The sequence below is a fragment of the Schistocerca cancellata genome, chromosome 5 (assembly GCF_023864275.1).
Source record: "Schistocerca cancellata isolate TAMUIC-IGC-003103 chromosome 5, iqSchCanc2.1, whole genome shotgun sequence".
Taxonomy (NCBI): Eukaryota; Metazoa; Arthropoda; class Insecta; order Orthoptera; family Acrididae; genus Schistocerca; species Schistocerca cancellata.
In genome coordinates, this window is record NC_064630.1 from 194770904 (window position 1) to 194789899 (window position 18996).

The following is an 18996-nucleotide window of genomic DNA, read 5'->3' on the forward strand; positions in this document are numbered from 1 at the left end:
TGGGATCCATTAAATTGCATTGACATGTCTAGCAATGGTGCAGTGCATGATCATAACTGGTCCTGTCAAGTTCATGTAGGGGGTTTTCCCAATGGAGTACACAAACGCTGAATACGTTGATATGCTTTTGGTATTGGGTGCATTTGATAACCAAGTTGCTGCTGTTATTCTTGTGTATGCTGCACATTATCCTCAAATGTGACATCCCTATAAGAATATTTTTGTTGCCTAGAGCAATGCCTTCGTAAAACCAGTAATCTTCGTCCACAAGAAGTGGACAGATGTTGTCCAAAGACTAGATTACTCCACAAACAGAGGACATGATTCTTAAAACTGTTTCCCAGTCACTTTGGCAAAGTACATGTGATATTGCAAGGAAGTGCCATATATCATATTAAAGACTGGTTGATGTTGTGTTGCATGATGAACAACTCCATCTGTATCGTTACACGTTAACTCAACACCAGCAGCCAGAAGACCTCATTCGACAAGTACAATTTTGTGAATGGCTTTTGCACCAAGTGGAAGGTGAAAAACATTTTATGAATAACGTAATATGGACTGGTTGCATCCGTGGTCAGGGAGTAGCTTCTTTTTTATGTGAGAATATGGGCTTAGCACTAGGAATGAAGAGGAGAAAGACTAATTGACTTCAGCAACAAATTTCAGCTAGTAATCGAGTACTCTATTCAAGAATCACAAGACATGGAGATATACTTGGAAAATGCCAAGAGGTAAGGGAAAATCTCAGTTAGCTTAATCAAAATGTCCTTGGTTCCAGGTTCGAAACCTGCTACCATTTAAATTTTGAATAAAAATCGTCAGCAGTGGCGGCTGAAGACTTCTGGCATAAGAACTCACTCTCATTCTGCCAATGGTTTTGTCAAAGAGGGCAGAGGAGCGCACAGAGGTTCAGAGCTCTCTCTTTCTCTTGGGGTGGGAAACTACCCCTGAAGGCAGCAGAATCAGCCATGATCAATGGCATGAGGATGCAGAAGGCAATGTAAACCACTGCATTAAAGACACGTATTGTGTATCCACAGGACATCTGGTCTGTAATGGAAAAAGTGTCGTGATGATCTCTTCATTGGCAAAAGATTCTGGACTAGTCCCCCATTCAGATCTCCAGGAAGGGACTCCCCAGGGGGAAGTGATGATGAGAAAAAGATTGAATAACCAATGAAAGGATACCATTCTATGAGTTGGGGTGTGGAATGTTAGAAGTTTGAACATAGATGTAGGAAAACTAGAAAAATTGAAAAGGGGAATGCAGAGGCTCAATGTAGATATAATGGGGTCAGTGATTTCTCGTTGGATGAGTATATGGTAATATCAGCAGCAGTAGAAATGGTATAATGAGAGTAGGATTCATTATTAATAGCAAGGTGGGGGGAGAGTGAGTTGCTGTTAATAGTTCAGTGGTAGCATTGTTCTCATTAGAACTGGCAACAAACCAACACTTAACAACAATAGTTCAACTATATATGCCAACATTGCAAGCTGAAGATGAAGAGGCAGAGAAAGTATATGAGGATATTGAACAGGTGATTCAGTATGTAAATGGTGAAGAAAATGTAATAGTCACAGGGGATGGGAATGCAGTTGTAGGGGCAGGAGTAAAAGAAAGGGTTATGGGAGAATATGGGCTTAGCACTAGGAATGAAAGAGGAGAAAGACTGATTGAGTTCAGAAACAGATTTCAGCTAGTAATACCAAATACTCTATTCAAGAATCACAAGATGAGGAGATATACTTGGAAAAGGCCAGGAGGTAAGGGAAAACTCTCAGTTAGATTACACCACAGTCAGGCGGAGAGTCTGAAATCAGGTACTGGATTTTAAGACTTACCCAGGAGCACATATAGACTCGGATCACAATTTGACAATGATGAAGAGTCGACTGAAGTTTAAGAGAGTAGCCAAAGACTGAAGAAAAATCAAGACAGGTCCATAGGATTTGTGGACCTGGAAAAAAAGTTTGGCAATGTGAAGTGGTGCAAGATGTTTGAACTTCTGAGAAAAGGGTAAGCTATAGGGAAAGGTGGGTTAATATGCAAAATGTACAAGAACCAAGACGGAACATTAAGAGTGGGAGACATAGAACAAAGTACTTTGATTAAAAAGGGTGTAAGACAGCAGTGTAGTCTTTCACCCTCTAAACATGCCTCTGGTTGGTAATAAGGAAATGCTATGTTTGCATTGTGTGCACGATTCCACTTCCATGTGCTATTACTCATCAAGGGTTTAGGCTTCAGAAGAATAGCTGCCATCAATGTTCTTAAAATATTCCAGTGAGGTATGAAGGGGACCTCTGTCTTACAATAGACAACAACTATTCCCTGTAATAGTATTTATTGGAATCACTTTTGCACATGTTGGGTCATTACAATGCACTAGAGCAATCTCAGGTATCGCCTGTTCAGACAAGGGGATCCTGGCATTAAATTTCTCAAATAACATAAAATAAAAAATATCAGTAACATCACAAAATTCAGGATAGTTAATTACTTTTACTGATAGGAAGACTGACTGGTGGAAGACCAGCCCCCTTAGTAACACTTTATCATCCACAAGAATGGTAAGTTACATCCTCACGCGCCACTCATGTGATATACCGTTCTTCCCCAGTTCTCTGCCATGCTAGTCACTTGCGTGTGACCTTGACTAGGCTGCTGCTCTGTATGCCATTGCGTCACAGTGTGGGTAACTGAAACTGGCTTCCCCTCCAGTGATTCTTTCACACAGTTTCTACTTAACTTAAAGATGCAAGCTTATATAAGGGAGTTATTCTCATCACTGTCCTTGCCACACTTATTAAATCTCAAACAAGTGAAATATACACACAAAACCCAACCCATGTTGCACAACCAGTGTGTTGCAACACTATAAATGACACACAAAACTGGGACACCTAACATGTAAGGTGTCCCCCCATAAATCTCGACGCCTTACAGCCCACACTCTTCAATCTGTACATCAAAGAAGCAATTATGGAAATAAAAGAAAGATTCAAGAGTGGGATTAATATTCAAGGTGAAAGGATATCAAAGATAAGATTCACTGAGTACATTGGTATCCTCAGTGAAAGTGAAGAAAAATTACAGGATCTGAATGGGGCGAACTGTCGAATGGGGCGAACCATCGAATGAGTACGAGAAACTTAACATTGTAATTGGTGATCACGAAGCAGATGAAGTTAAGGAGTCCTGCTGCCTGGGCAGCAAAATAACTGATGACGGGCAAAGCAAAGAGGATATAGAAAGCAGGCTAGCACTGGCAAAACAACATTCCTGGCTAAGAGAAGTGTACTAGTACATATATGGGTCTTAATTTGAGGAAGAAATTTCTGAGAATATATGTTTGAAGCACAGCATTTTATGGTAATGAAGCATGGACTGTGAGACAACCGGACAAGAAGAGAATCAAATCATTTGGGATGTGGTATTACAGAAGAATGTTGACAATTAGGCTGACTAATGAGGTAAGAGATGAAGTGGTTCTCTGGAGGATCGGCAAGGAAATAGGTATGTGGGAAACACTGACAAGAAGAAGGGACAGGGTGGCAGGACATCTGTTAAGACACAGTGAATAACCTGAGGGAGGGAGCTGTAGAGGGTAAAACCTGTAGAGGAAAACAGAGATTGGAATACACCCAGTAAATAATTCAGGATGTAGATTCCAAGTGCTACTCTGAGATAAAGAGATTAGCACACGAGAGGAATTTCACAACCCACATGTCACCCATGTAAATGGCTCTCAAGTATCTTTGGTATTAACCTGTGGACTAGAATTTTGGGAGGAATACTTATGGGCCATTACCTGTTGCTGGGCAGATTGAATGCACCCCTGTATTAAATGTTTCTTTGCCTGACACATTAGGAAACATGCCACTTGGTGTTCGGCAATAGCTGTGGTGTCAGGATGATGGTGCACCGCCACACTTATGAATGAATGTGTGTAACTAATTAAATGAAGCACTTCCAGTGAAATGGATTGATCATGGAGGTTCAGTGGCCTGACCTCCAAGTTCCGTGGACCTTACTCCAGCTTAGTATGATCCAGAGAATGCTGAAGTGTTTGCAAGTGTGGGGTGGTTGCTTTGGACATCTTCTCTAAAGTGAACATTGCTGGTACGTGTATGTACTGGCTCTCCCTCCATGAATTACTCTCCTGTGCTGACCTTTTCATCTCAGAGTAGCACTTGCAACCTACACCCTCATTTATTTGCTGGAGGTTTCCCAATATCTGTCTCTGTCTTCCTCTAGCACCATAGATGTTACTCCAGATGTCTTAACAGATGTGCTATGATACTGTCCCTTCTCCTTGACAGTGTTTTCCATATATTCCTTTCCTCGCAGATTCTACAGAGAACCTCCTCATTCCTTATCTGATTCGTCCACCTAATTTTCAACATCCTTCCAAAACACCGTATCTCAGATGCTTCTATTCTCTTCTGTTCTGGTTTTCCCACAGTCCACATTTCACTGCCATACTATGTTGTGCTCCAAATTTACATTCTCAGAAGTTTCTTCCTCAAATTAAGACTCGTGTTTGATACTAGGAGACCTCTATTGGCCAGGAATTCCCCATTGAGCACTGCTAGTCTGCTTTATATGTCCTTACTCTGTTCGTCATGGGTTATTTTGCTGCCTAGGTAGCAGAATTCCTAAACATCTACTTTGTGATCACCATTTATGATGTTAAGTTTCTTACTGTTCTCATTTCTGATACTTCTCATTACTTTCGTCTTCCTTTGATTTACTCTCAGTTCTTAATCTCAGGGTGTATACGACCCAGGACAACCGGGAGATCCGGTAAAGACCCGGGAATGTTTTCATCTGGGAGAAAACCGGGAAAAACACAGGCAGTTTTTAGAATTGTGGGACATTGTTTTAGTTTTCAGTTAAATTTTTGTAACTTTGTCTGGTAAGAACCAATACTCTAACAAAGAATATTGCTGTATCACGCTATTGCAGAATAATACTGCAGCAATAAAACACAAACGAGAGAAAAAAAAAACATGAAAATAAAACTTAAGTTGCAAAGGAAATGCACCATATACAACAACAAAACACAGTGCTCATACAAGCGTCTGCCAACAGCAAAATGTGTCAAAGGCTTTAGGCGTACTATGCAATGTTTCATAACAACAAATTGCCTCCGATGAGCGTGACGTCACAACTGTTTACATTAGATTTGTTTGAGGGGTTGCGAGCGAGCTTATGCGCATGTGCAGTTGAGTCACATATGAGTAGTACCTTTTCCCACTTCTGGTTACAGAAGTGTGGCAGTTAGCTGTACAAGCAATAGCAGCAAGCAGCCAGATTCTATCCGGAAAAATTTTGCTGGTGCACCTAAGCTGCCAGATTCACGTATGTGCAGCAGGCCCAGAACTAGGGGGCGGGGGCAAACTAAGGTATCTGCGCCGGGTGGCAGTTTCAGGGTACCGGGGGGGGGGGGGGGGTAATTCATGTTATTGGGGAGAAAGACCTTGTTTCACAAAGCGCCTAGCATCCAGCACATGTTGGTCTATCGATTACTCATATGATTTTGAACGGATCCCTGTTGGTTTTTGAACATTTTTGATCAAATTCTAAGTTGATTTCTGAATGAATCGTAAGTTGATTTTTGAATGTGTGTATGTGATGTCTCTGCCAGGGGAATCCCCATTGCATCTAGGAATAAACTTTACTGCAGGGACGGGGCTATAAGAGTTGAGTAAATAAAGCCGAATGGGTGAATGCCAATCACTGTATGGTTGACTGGGTTTGCAAAAGATCAGCATTGTTATAATTACTAGCGAATTCCATAGATTCAGACTAGCAGAGTGGAAATAAACGACTAACAGGAATAACAGGCAACGAAGATTACGTATTGTCTTCTCTGTGTATCCAAGAAAATGAAATTTTGCCAGAAAATTTTTGGCCACGAAGATCACCTATTGTCTTCTCCGTGTATCCAAGAAAATGAAATTTTGATAGAAAATTTTTGGCCAGACTGCTACACAACTGAGGGCCAATTATATAGTCCCCGGCTAGCAGCCGCTAAAGTTCTTTTCTGGGAGTCGTGTGGAAAATGCATTGTAGGAACACGTAATAAAGCCTAACTTAAGAATAAATGCGGGGTAACTAAACCGGTGATTGTGGCAGGGTTAGTTACAGAATTTGTGATGACAAGATTGGTTGTTAGAATGAGGAAGGAGAAGAAACAGGGACTGGCACAAATTATGGAAGAATATGACAATTCCAAATTTATATAAAAATTTTGTACTACTGCTTTTTGATCTCGTGCTTTAGAAGCTAGAGTGTATGAATGAAATGTGAAACTATTTCCTAACATTAAACTTTTTGCTTGTGGTAGGCCTGATAGGCATTTGATATTGGTACTTCGTGAATTATATTTTGTCGTGTTATAAAAATGACCATTTGTGCCAAAACAGTCTCTTTTATTTGGTGTGCGTAACAATTGCTGCAATATTAGCCAGGCCTATTTCATTTTATCTAGCAGACAGTGACAAAATACACGTAATCAGATCGAGTAACCGCACCATTCTTTGGTACTATTTGTATTAACAGCTTTTTCAGTATTAGACAACGGCATTTCATTTTTACATGTAGTAAAACATTGACAAACTTTGATGGGTAATAGACTCTTTTTCCAGAAAGGAAAATGCAGCATATAAATCTGTGGCAAGATTAGAGGAAAAAAAGCTAGGACTGAAGGATTGAAGAATTGTGTACTGTCTTGCTTGTCTCTTGTCTTTACTCATTTTGTGTATGCTATATTTAATTTTATGTCACACAAAACAGTTATTAGCTAATAGGCAGTAAAGAGTGCAGATTTTCTGAAGAGCTCTTGTTTTGCCAGTTACAAATAATCCCCTCCAGTATTAATTGTGAGATTTTTTTAAAGAGGATCAGGAAGTCAAACCGGCCAACTGGGAGCAGGAGAGGCACCACAGGACATTTTAATTTCCACTGGCCTGAATATAGTTTGATGGCACCCATTACAAAATATTACACGTTTGAATTCCACAGAGTGAAATACAGAGACGTGCGATGGAAGAATGCTGTGTGAAGAGGTGTGGCACTGCACTTTGGCACACTTAAGACCAAATAACATATCTTACGTTTCCACAAACATATATGTTTTATGGATCAGACTCTTCAGCAAGATGTGCACTAAAAATGAAGATATCTTTGAAAAGTCAATTTTTTAAATTTTTGGCATCCTACCTCAAACACTCGAGGGAGGGGGAGCGCCTATCTAATATTGCCCATTTTGGAAATATTGTAGATCTGGACCTGATGCGCAGAGCAGTCTGAGTTGTATTGGGGAGATGGTAGTCTCCTATGACCCGTGTTTACGTTAAGTAATTTTGCTGTTTCCTATTCATTTATTGCTCTCATGTCAAATGAAAACAAAACGGATTTCTGTAGCTGGGAGCTATCAAGTGAATTAAAATACATTCACATAATTACAGAAGCCTAAAATATGTTATTAGTTTCAGATTTTATTTTGTTTCCACCTTTCTGACAGTCGAGTGTTAATCACCTTGCAGAACAAGGAAGTTATTTTTGTCGGTTGGTGAAAGAAATTAGACTTTTATTAATCTTTTCGGGCAGTCAATTTATTTGAAACAAAGTGTTTAATTCAACACTGTTGGCCAGTTTCGATGTCGAATTATGCATTTTAGTATGGTTCACAAAATTCCCATGCTCTTGGTGTATCCTCTAATGTCTTGTTTCTTTTATGACATAATGTAAGATCTTTTAATGTTTTACACGTTCAAATGTACGGGCTTCCTGTGTTATCATAGCTGCGCAAGTGCAGTGACGCCTGTTATCTGGCGCTCTCTGGCAACTGCTGAAACGAATCTATTTCTAACAGGTTGTGGGAAAATATTCCGAATGGTTGTTTGAAAAGCACTACTTTCAAAGTAAATTTCCTTTTTCACAAGATGAACTCTGTGCGTGAATGTCCAATGAATTTCTTAAATCACAGAGCGGTTGACTCTCATTCAAAAATAAAATCTTTGAGTACGACCATTTAGAATATTTTCGAGCCCAGAAGTTCAGACATTTATGTTGTTGTTAAACATTTTACTAGCATGTTTGTGTGATGTATCTTAAAGTGTAACACATGCAAAAAAGATCATCTTTATGTGTGACAGCTTAGCTTCTCTTGCAGCTTATTAATCTTAGAGACCAACATTATACATGAAAGCTTTTCTTTTCTTTTGTTGTAGCAACACTATATTAATTTAAACCATTACCTTTTCTTATTTTTGTGTTCACACTTCTTAACAGTGATGTTGCTGTTGGCTGACTACATCAGGTGTCCTATGCTCTGAACACCAGCTGTCATTGGCTGGTGAGATCGCTTGACATGAGCTACGATTGGCTTACAAAAGTGCATTGCAATCTCGATTTCAATCCTTTAGAAAGTAACAAGCGGTGTTTCGTGGAATTCGAATTTATACTTTCGTAATACAAAAATATGCAGTGTACATGTTACTGCACATCGGACATCTTTCCAAAACGTGTTTTTTCCCCTGAGTTTCGTTTTCTAAGGTGCCGGGAAATTCTACGTCAGTGTATAAAACCACAACCATTGAAAGGATTGATAAGTTTTACAGTTCCGACGAAAAGTATACTGTTACTTAACATGGAAAAAGTGTATTTTCATCTGGCAGAAAGTGTATTTTTAACCCGGAAATCCAAGAAAAATCTGGGATTTTTTTTTTTCTGATCCACGTATACACCCTGACTCTGTATTCATTAGACTTTTCATTCCATTTGACAGTTCCTGAAATTCTTCTTCACTTTCACTGAGAAAAGCAATGCCATCAGCAAATCTTAACACTGATATCCTTTCACCTAGGAGTTTAATCCCACTTGTGTTCCTTTCTTTTATTTCCATCATTTCTTCTTTGACATATAGATTGAACTGTAGAGATAAAATGCTACATCCCTCTCTGACACCCTTTTTAATCTGTGCTTTTCCTTCTTGGTCTTCCACTCTTATTGCTCTCTTGTGGTTCTTGTATATATTGTACAGGGCTATTACAAATGATTGAAACGATTTCATAAATTCACTGTAGCTCCATTCATTGACATATGGTCACGACACACTACAGATGTAGAAAAACTCATAAAGTGTTGATCGGCTGAAGCCGCTCTTCAGGTTTCTGCCGTCAGAGCGCTCGAGAGCGCAGTGAGACAAAATGGCGACAGGAGCCGAGAAAGCGTGTGTCGTGCTTGAAATGCACTCACATCAGTCAGTCATAACAGTGCAACGACACTTCAGGACGAAGTTCAACAAAGATCCACCAACTGCTAACTCCATTCGGCGATGGTATGCGCAGTTTAAAGCTTCTGGATGCCTCTGTAAGGGAAATCAGCGGGTCGGCCTGCAGTGAGCGAAGAAACGGTTGAATGCGTGCGGGCAAGTTTCACGCGTAGCCCACGGAAAATTGGCTCATGCCACAACTGGAGACCGACGGCGCCGACTTCATCTTTCAACAGGATGGTGCTCCACCGCACTTCCATCATGATGTTCGGCATTTCTTAAACAGGAGATTGGAAAACAGATGGATCGGTCGTAGTGGAGATCATGATCAGCAATTCATGTCACGGCCTCCACGCTCTCCTGACTTAACCCCATGCGATTTCTTTATGTGGGGTTATGTGAAAGATTCAGTGTTTAATCCTCATCTACCAAGAAACGTGCCAGAACTGCGAGCTCGCATCAACGATGCTTTCGAACTCATTGATGGGGACATGCTGCGCAGAGTGTGGGAGGAACTTTATTATCGGCTTGATGTCTGCCGAATCACTAAAGGGGCACATATCGAACATTTGTGAATGCCTAAAAAAACTTTTTGAGTTTTTGTATGTGTGTGCAAAGCATTTTGAAAATATCTCAAATAATAAAGTTATTGTAGAGCTGTGAAATCGCTTCAATCATTTGTAATAACCCTGTATATTACCCATCTTTCCCTATAGCTTACCCCTATTTTTCTCAGAGTTTTGAACATCTCACACCATTTTACATTGTCGAACGCTTTTTCCAGCTCCACAAATTATATGAATACGTCTTGATTTTTCTTCGGTCTTGCTTCCATTATCGACCGCAACTTGAGAACTGGCTCTGTGGTGCCCTTACCTTTCCTAAAGTCAACCTGACCGTCATCTAACTGATCCTCAGTTTTCTTTTTCATTCTTCTGTATATTATTCTTACCAGTAGCTTGGATTCGTGAGATGTTAAGCTGTTTGTGTGATAATTCTCGCACTTGTCAACTCTTGCAATCGTGGGAGTTGTGTGGATGATATTTTTTCCGAAAGTCGCGTGATATATTGCCAGTCTCGCATTCTACACACCAACACGAGTAATCATTTTGTCGCCACTTCCGCAATGATTTTAGAAATTCTGTCCCTTCTGCCTTATTTGATTTTTAAGACTTCTGGATTCTGCTTCTAATACTGAATTTAGAAGAGCTTTTGAAGACTTAAAATAAGGCAGCATAATGTGCAATATAGCATACTGTACCTGTCGTGTTTTTTGTACTTAATTGGTCACAGGTGAAGAAGTTACTGTATCAACTACTTTTTTTGTTAGCTTTGTGTCATGGATGAAAAAGAATTATTGTTTACATCTGTAAGAAGTTCATGTTATGTCTCAATGTTTCTTCCAGGAGTGCTAGTTCTGCAAGGTTTGCAGGAGATCTTCTGTGAAGTTTGGAAAGTAGGAGACGAGGTACTGGCGAAAGTAAAGCTGTGAGGACAGGGCTTCGAGTCGTGCTTGGGTAGCTCAGTTGGTAGAGTACTTGCCTGCAAAAGGCAAAGGTCCAGAGTTCAAGTCTCGGTCCAGCACACAGTTTTAATCCACGAGGAAGTTTCGTATCAGCACACACTCTGCTGCAGAGTGGAAATCTCATTCTGGAAACATCCCCCAGGCTGTGGCTAAGCCATGTCTCCACAATATCCTTTCTTCCAGGAGTGCTAGTTCTGCAAGGTTTGCAGGAGAGCTTCTGTGAAGTTTGGAAAGTAGGAGACGAGGTCCTGACGGAAGTAAAGCTGTGAGAAAGGGGTGTGAGTCATGCTTGGGTAGCTCAGTTGGTAGAGCACTTGCCTGCGAAAGGCAAAGGCCCGAGTTCGAGTCTCGGTCCGGCACACAGTTTTAATCTGCCAGGAAGTTTCATATCAGTGCATACTCCGCTGCAGAGCGGAACTCTCATTGTGTCTACACTTGTTTTGGTACATCCAGTTCTGTTTGACACGTCTAACCTAGCTTTCTTCTAGTTTGTGATGCCAGGCTACCATCTAGTTTTTAATGAACTGTTTTAATATTTCTTTTTATATTTACTTACAATAACCATTTCTGACTGCCACATTTCATTCCATAAAAACCTGCATTCGTAGTAGTTGTTATTCAAAGATAATGCACTTTATGATGATACATAATTTCAATACTTTTGCTGCATTTTGCATGCATAATATTTGTAGTAACTCACTATTATGCTAAGAGTGTTGGTAATCTATTCAATCATTGATGGAGAGGATAGGGTTGTTAAACAGAAATAATTTGAAGTAGTTTTTAAAACAGTCACTACGTGACAGCACCTGTAATTCACAAGGGAGATGGTTAAATATTTTTATGACTGCTTGCTGTATGTGAGGTAATACACAAATAACTGAATGCAGTCCAATACATCAGACTAGACTTGGAGTTAAAAACATAACTGCAAGTTAGTAGCACTAAAAAGTAAAAACAAAACACAAAATCATAATAGCACAACCCAGACCAATTGTATACTATTCCATTAAACTTGTAAATTTAGGCATACTGTTGTAGAGGCACATTGTACACTAAAAAGTACAAGAACTGTTAAAACAAATCTGATTTTAAGTAGTAATCAACAGAGTAAAAAAGTGTGTGTAAGAAAGAAATCTTTTATTTTATTCCTAAATGCATTTCTATTTTCCCTGACTGATAAAGGGTAATTTATTGTAAAGCACACTGTCCATATTTCTTATACCAAATAAACTTTTGGTATGTCTGTGACTACTAAGGTGAGTGTCTGCACTAGGACAAATATTACGATTATAAATAGGCTCATAGGGTCACAAACAAGTGCAGATTCCTTTTAAAAAATGTCACAGATTCTAAGATATAAATGCAGGGAACAGGCAGTATTTTTAATTTCTTGAAAATAGGCTTAGTGGAGGTAGATGGAGCCACCTGTTTCATTATCTTTAAGAGCCTTTTTTGATTCACAAAAATTTAACCAAACACTCACCGCTAAAATTGATTCCACAAGAGAGAACTGAGTGTACTAAAGGAAAATAAACCATTTTTAGAATTGAGATATCGCAGGACTGATCAAGAATCTGAAAAGCATGGCACAGATTCTTCAGTAGCAGATTTTCTCTGTGAATATTCCATTGGAAGTTATTGTTTAGCCACACCCCAAGAAATTTGACATCATTGTTTTGCTCTATTGTTTCATCTTCAGTTAGTATGGACTCCATGTAGACAGGGTGATTCTTGGGCACACTGAAAATCATATGAGCAGTTTTGCTTTTGTTTGATAATAATTTGTTTTGGTGTGTCTAGAAAATTAGCCTGTTGTAAGAATCTGTTCTTATACCCTTTACTACTTGAAAAGAAGGAGTTTGGAAAAGGAAGTTTGCATTGTCTGCAAACAATACAGATAAGGCTTTAGGCAGATTCAGAGGTAAGGTCATTGATAAATAAGAGGAAATGTAAGGACCCCAGAACTAAACCTTGAGTGTGACCATAACAGATCGTAATTTCATTGGATAGAACTTTAGTACCATCTTTGTTTGAAAATTCAGCTTTCTGCCTCTTATTAGTGAGGCAGGAATGAAACCATATATTTCAAGTGCCTCTAATGCCAAGCAACAGAGAGAGATTATGTCAAAGGCTTTAGTCAGACCTATGAATAGACCAGAGAAAGAATGTTTAACATAAAAGCCATCAGAACTTGATTAGTAAAAGAAAATAAAGCTTCATTTATGGCCCTGTTTTTGTGAAAACCCAACTGATATTTTGTGAGCAGACAATATTTATGAAGGGATGAAATTACATGGCAATTCATTACTTTTTCTATAATCTTCAACATCAGAGAAAGAAAACAGATTGGTTGATAATTGTTACATAGTTTGTCTCCTTTTTTGAACAGAGGAATAACTTTGCTCAGTTTGAAAACATTGGGGAAACAGATTGTAATTAATTACATCACCTGCACTTAAATTACATCACTAAGTGTATTTATAATTTCTAGAGCAATATTTTGTAATAAAAATCAGACACACGATCAGCACTAGATGAATATAAGTTGTTATTTCCACTGAAAATTTTCAGCACTTGTTCTTGAGTTACTGATGCAGGAAACAATGATATGCCTGGTTTTATAAACCCAATGGTACAAGACAATGTGTGTGATGTAATCTGTGATGAAAGATTACAGACAATAACCAAAAAGTGCTTGGTAAAAATTCACTTATCTGCTTTTCATATGATATATTTGTGTATCATATGACCTACACACTTTAAATACCTCTAGCTCCGAGGATGCTTCTAACAGCATCCCAAATTGTCGTACAATTTTAGAACTCCTTTTATAGAAGTTGTATTTGTGACTTTTGTAGCCTTGCTTAATTCTTGCCTGAGTATCTCTTTGTATTTTTAAAACAGTATGAAAACTGGGATCATTTCGTGCTTTACTTTCTGCACGTAGTTTTCTTTTTATAGCATAGCCTTTGTAATCCACCATTTATAAACAGGTTTATTTGTGTTGTGAGTTACTGGTCCCGGTCCTTTAAGGGGAAAGGCAATGTTAAAATAATGGACCACGGGGTCAAGTAATATCTTTGCTTTCTTATTAGTACTATCCTCATTGAACACATCTTTCCAGAATTTTTTATGCAACTTAAATCTAAACAATTCTAAATGACGTACAGTATCAAATTGTCTCTTATACAATGTCTGTTAAATTAAAAAGATATCTTTCTTATCCACTGTTCTACCAGTATTTCTTATGCCCAGTGATGTTTGTCTGTTTCACTTTATTGGTCCAAGGAACCCTATACATTATCAACTAGTATTGCAGAAACAAATAAGGAAACAACAAAAAATTAGAGACAGAAACTGCTTGGTAACTTATTGTCACAATTTCCCCAGTCAGAGCACATGCTATGCTGGCCCTTTGATTCCTAAAGTCTCTTGCTACTTCTATGCCTTGTGCACATGCACGTCTTTCATACAAAGTGCACAACCTTAAATATTAGGATTTTTACAGTATAAAGTTTGATGCATTTCATTCAGGAGATTGTCACAGTTAAATGTATGATTTGTCATTTTTCACTTGTACAAAGTTTTATTTGAGATGTAACTCTGCATTAAGTCTCAAGAAAGATTATGTGACTGATTAGAGACTTTAACCTTTACTGACTTGATCAACAGTGCAAAAAGTCATAGTCTGAGAAGAACCTGCGTGAAAAAGAACACTTTTTGACATGGCCAAGACTGTCTTTTAAAGTGCTTTATTAAATGTGTACACTGAGACAAATAAAAATGTTTTGAGAATTTGGTATTAGACAAACTTTTAAACGAAGCACTTATATTTTGACATCTTTGAGTGAATGTTAGCTAATGGACATTATCTAAGAATATTTATGTGAAGTGTTAGAATCTGTTTTCTTGCAGGGTTTAAACTTGAAGATATTTTTGGAATACATATAGCAACATTCTGTAATTTTTATGCAAGCAGTTTATGTTCTGATGTAATATAGAAAGCTGAAATTTATATGATGATGAGTAATATTGTCCTCATAGATATCAAAACATAAATTTATAACAGTCATGGTTGTTGTTGTAGGTTCTGTGAATAGTGGCAGTTTTGCTTCATGATAAAATATGATGTGCATAGTGAATTCATATCAGTCTTAATTCTTCTATTTCTTCCATCAGGTGACGCCAGATGACTTGATGCCTGTCAGTTTATGTATGTCATGTATTTCGAAACTGGAAGTTTGCCATCAGTTGGTTAATTGCTGTTTGGAAGCAGATAGCAACCTAAGGACAATGTTAAAGTTCTCCGAAATATTTGAAGACGAGGTAAAGTCAAGAGGGTGATGCAGAGGTTGTGCATTGATTTACATATTTTATGAATCTATGGGTGATGGTAATTTAAGTGACATAATTTTTTTGTGCAGGTAGATTACACTTTTCCATAACTTAAAGAGAAAATATATTTGCTAATATTGCGGAGACATGGCCTAGCCACAGCCTGGGGGATGTTTCCAGAATGAGATTTTCACTCTGCAGCGGAGTGTGCACTGGTATGAAACTTCCTATCCTTTCTTTCAGGAGTGCTAGTTCTGCAATGTTCGCAGGAGAGCTTCTGTAAAGTTTGGAAGGTAGGAGACGAGGTACTGGCAGAAGTAAAGCTGTGAGTACCGGGCGTCAGTCGTGCTTCGGTAGCTCAGACGGTAGAGCACTTGCCCGCGAAAGGCAAAGGTCCCGAGTTCTAGTCTCAGTCAGGCACACAGTTTTAATCTGCCAGGAAGTTTCATATCAGCGTACACTCCACTGCAGAGTGAAAATCTCATTCTGGAAACATCCCCCAGGCTGTGGCTAAGCCATGTCTCCGCAATATCCTTTCTTTCAGGGGTGCTAGTTCTGCAAGGTTCGCAGGAGAGCTTCTGTAAAGTTTGGAAGGTTCGATTCTCAGTCGGGCACACAGTTTTAATCTGCCAGAAAGTTTCATTAGTCAGCAATTCCTTCTCCTTGTACGGCCATTGTCCATCAATACAGTTTTGAAGATGATCATGTGATGATCTAAACCAGTCACCTTGAAATAAACATGTCTTTGCAATCGAGACTGTTATATATTTAATTTCAAATATTCTATGTTGATTGCTGACTTTCTGCAGCAGTGTTTGTGAAAATAACAAAAAATCAAAATTTTGTTTCTCGTGGAGGCTGTTAAATAGGCAGCCAGCAGTTGGGACTGGGTGACTGAGTGATGATTTTACCCATTTACTAATTTATACTTAGAAAGCCGTGGGACCAATAAGTACTGTAGACACAACATTCAGATTATTGTAGACATTGCAAAAATGTCCCATTTTGGCCGATCGATAAACAACTAAAATGAGCAACTACAGTTATTGAGAGATAGATTCTAGAGTTCTTGAGAGACAGATCCTAGGCATCATCTTCATTGTACACAGAGCTACACAGTCACAATCTTGAGACCTTGAGGTCAGTTCCATGTACACTGTATGTGTGTCTGTGTACACTTAAGCGCCAAAGAAACTGGTGTAGGCAGGCATATTGAAATACAGAGATATGTAAACAGACATAATACAGTGGTGCGGTCGGCAACACCTATATAGGACAAGTGTCTGGCACATTTGTTAGATCAGTTACTGCTGCTACAATGGCAAATTTTTAAGATTTAAGTGAGTTTGAACGTGGTGTTATAGTCGGTGCACGAGCATCTCCGAGATAGCAATGAAGGGGGATTTTCCCATACCACCATTTCATGAGTGTACTGTGAATATCAGGAATCCGTTAAAACATCATATCTCCAACATCGCTGCAGCCAGAAAAAGATCCTGCAAGAACAGGACAAACGACGACTGAAGATAATCGTTCAGTGTGACAGAAGTGCAACCCTTCCACAAATTGCTGCAGATTTCAATGATGGTCCATCAACAAGTGTCAGCATGACCATTTAATAAAACATCATCAATAAAGACTTTTACAGCCGAAGGCCACAAAGCTTTACTCCTTACCTGGGTCCATCAACACCGACACTAGACTATTGGCAATGGCATGTTGCCTGGTTGGATGAGTCTTGTTTCGAATTGTATTGAGCGGATGGACATGTACAGGTATGGAGACAACCTCAGGAATCCACGGACCCTGCATCTCAGCAGGGGACTGTTCAAGCTGGTGGAGGCTCTGTAATGGTGTGGGACACGTGCAGTTGGAGTGATATGGCACTCATGTTAAGTCTAGATACAACTCTGACAGTTGACATGTACGTAAGCATCCTGTCTGATCACCTGCATCTAGTCATGTCCATTTTGCATTCCGACAGACTTGGGCAATTCCAGCAGGACAATGCGACACCCCACATGTCCAGAATTGCTACAGAGTGGCTCCAGGAACACTCTTCTGAGTTTAAATACTTCCACTGGCTACCAAACTTCCCAGACGTGAACATTATTGAGCATATCTGGGATGCCTTGCAATGTGCTGTTCAGAAGAGATCTCCATCCCCTCATACTCTTACACAGTTATGGACAGCCTTGCAGTATTCAAGGTGTCAGTTCCCTCCTGCATTACTTCAAACATTAGTTGAGTACATGCCACATCATGTTGCGACACTTCTGTGTGCTCGCAGGGGCCCTACATGATATTAGGCAAGCGTACCAGTTTCTTTGGCTCTTCAGTGTATAAAAGTTAATAAACCATGGAATACATATCTGTATCTTAATTGCAACATTTGCACCTTTCTGTTTCGCAGTCTCAAGATTATGATGAAAATGGCCATGGTGGCGGTCTTCAAGTGGACGATCAAACTCCCAGTGAAAATGCAGATATTGAAATGGAAAATCAAGATAGTGATAGTCAGAATCCTGATCACAATTCGAATGTGGCATATGAAGATGGAGAACATTATGGTGCCCATGTTGTATCTCAGTCACCAAGTGATGACCAAATGGATTCTGCTAGTTGTAATGATCCATCAGTGTGCAAAATGGAAGTTATTGAAACAGATATTGCTAACCAGGCACATCATGGTGAAGTAATAGAACAAATTATTGAAGAAAATGATGGTTCTGATGGAAATGAGGACCTGACAGGCGATAAAGAAGAATATATGGAGCAGGGTGAACAAGAGGAAAATAAGGTGAGTCTTCATTTTTATTGTGTCCTCCCTTCCTAATGGTGTACTTCCGGGTGTTCAACCGAATTAATGTTTCCATTTTGTGCACAATATTTCGACGACCAACCCAGTCATCTTCTTCAGGTGCTGCGAGTTGTGCTGTTATGTGTACTCAATGCCTGGACTACAGGAGCCAGACTGTGAACTAATGTTGGTCTCATGCCACTGTTTATAGGTGAGTTTGAATCCCGATGCTCACTATGCCCTTTAATGATCTTTAGTTTTTCAGAGCCCACATTGATATTCTGTGAAACACGCATTCTCTCGGCACTTTCATATCTAGTGGATGTGATGGTCAGTGAGGCCGTAAATTAATTTAGTGCCAGATCCCAAGCATTGTTTAAATTGAAATGTTTGCCCCTGTTTATTAGGTTTTCCATCTTTATTTTGATACACTTCTTAATCAAGCTCTCTCAGAAACTTGGTGTGTGCACCACGATACTGGTCTCATCACATATCATTTCATGGTTATATTCAAGGCAGTGCTCAGTGAAGGCTGATTTGTATAGTTATAGAGTTGGGTGTGTCACCTATGTTCCTTGCATCTTTGCTCGACTGTTCTGACAGTCTCTTTTCCATAAGGCATTCTACATTTGCACGAAAAGCAGTACACAACCAGAATTTGCAGATGTATATCTCTCTAGCACCTGAAGACGACGACTGGGTCAGTTGTTGAAATACATTGCATAAAATGAAAACTACTTACTGAACACCTGGAAGCACACCATAAATCAGTGTCCACTTCCTGTTTGCTTTTGTTTTATATTTCATGCTTAAAATTTATATGACATCTTGATTTGAGTAGATCTTGTTTGCTGCAAGTGACTACTGACAAACTGCACAAATAATTGCAAGGGGGCTGGCAAAGTTAACTGCTATGTGTACGAAAGTGCTTATATCACAGGTGTTTCTTATTTGATGATTGGATTTTCAAGTTTGTGTACTAAAACATGACAGATTGATTCAGTAGTTGACCAGCAGAAAAATGTTCCTAATCAGAGCACAAA

General features: G+C 39.2%; 1 protein-coding gene across 4 annotated transcripts in view; it reads left to right on the forward strand.

The window, feature by feature from the left end:
- LOC126187345 (zinc finger protein 250-like) overlaps nt 1-18996 on the forward strand; it is a 136058-nt gene that overhangs the window by 34488 nt on the left and 82574 nt on the right. For all 4 annotated transcript variants that reach the window (XM_049928366.1, XM_049928367.1, XM_049928370.1 and 1 more), the window contains exons 5-6: nt 14998-15144; nt 17567-17953. In XM_049928366.1, coding sequence (XP_049784323.1) covers nt 14998-15144; nt 17567-17953 — 534 coding nt within the window. The remainder of the gene's footprint in view (nt 1-14997; nt 15145-17566; nt 17954-18996) is intronic.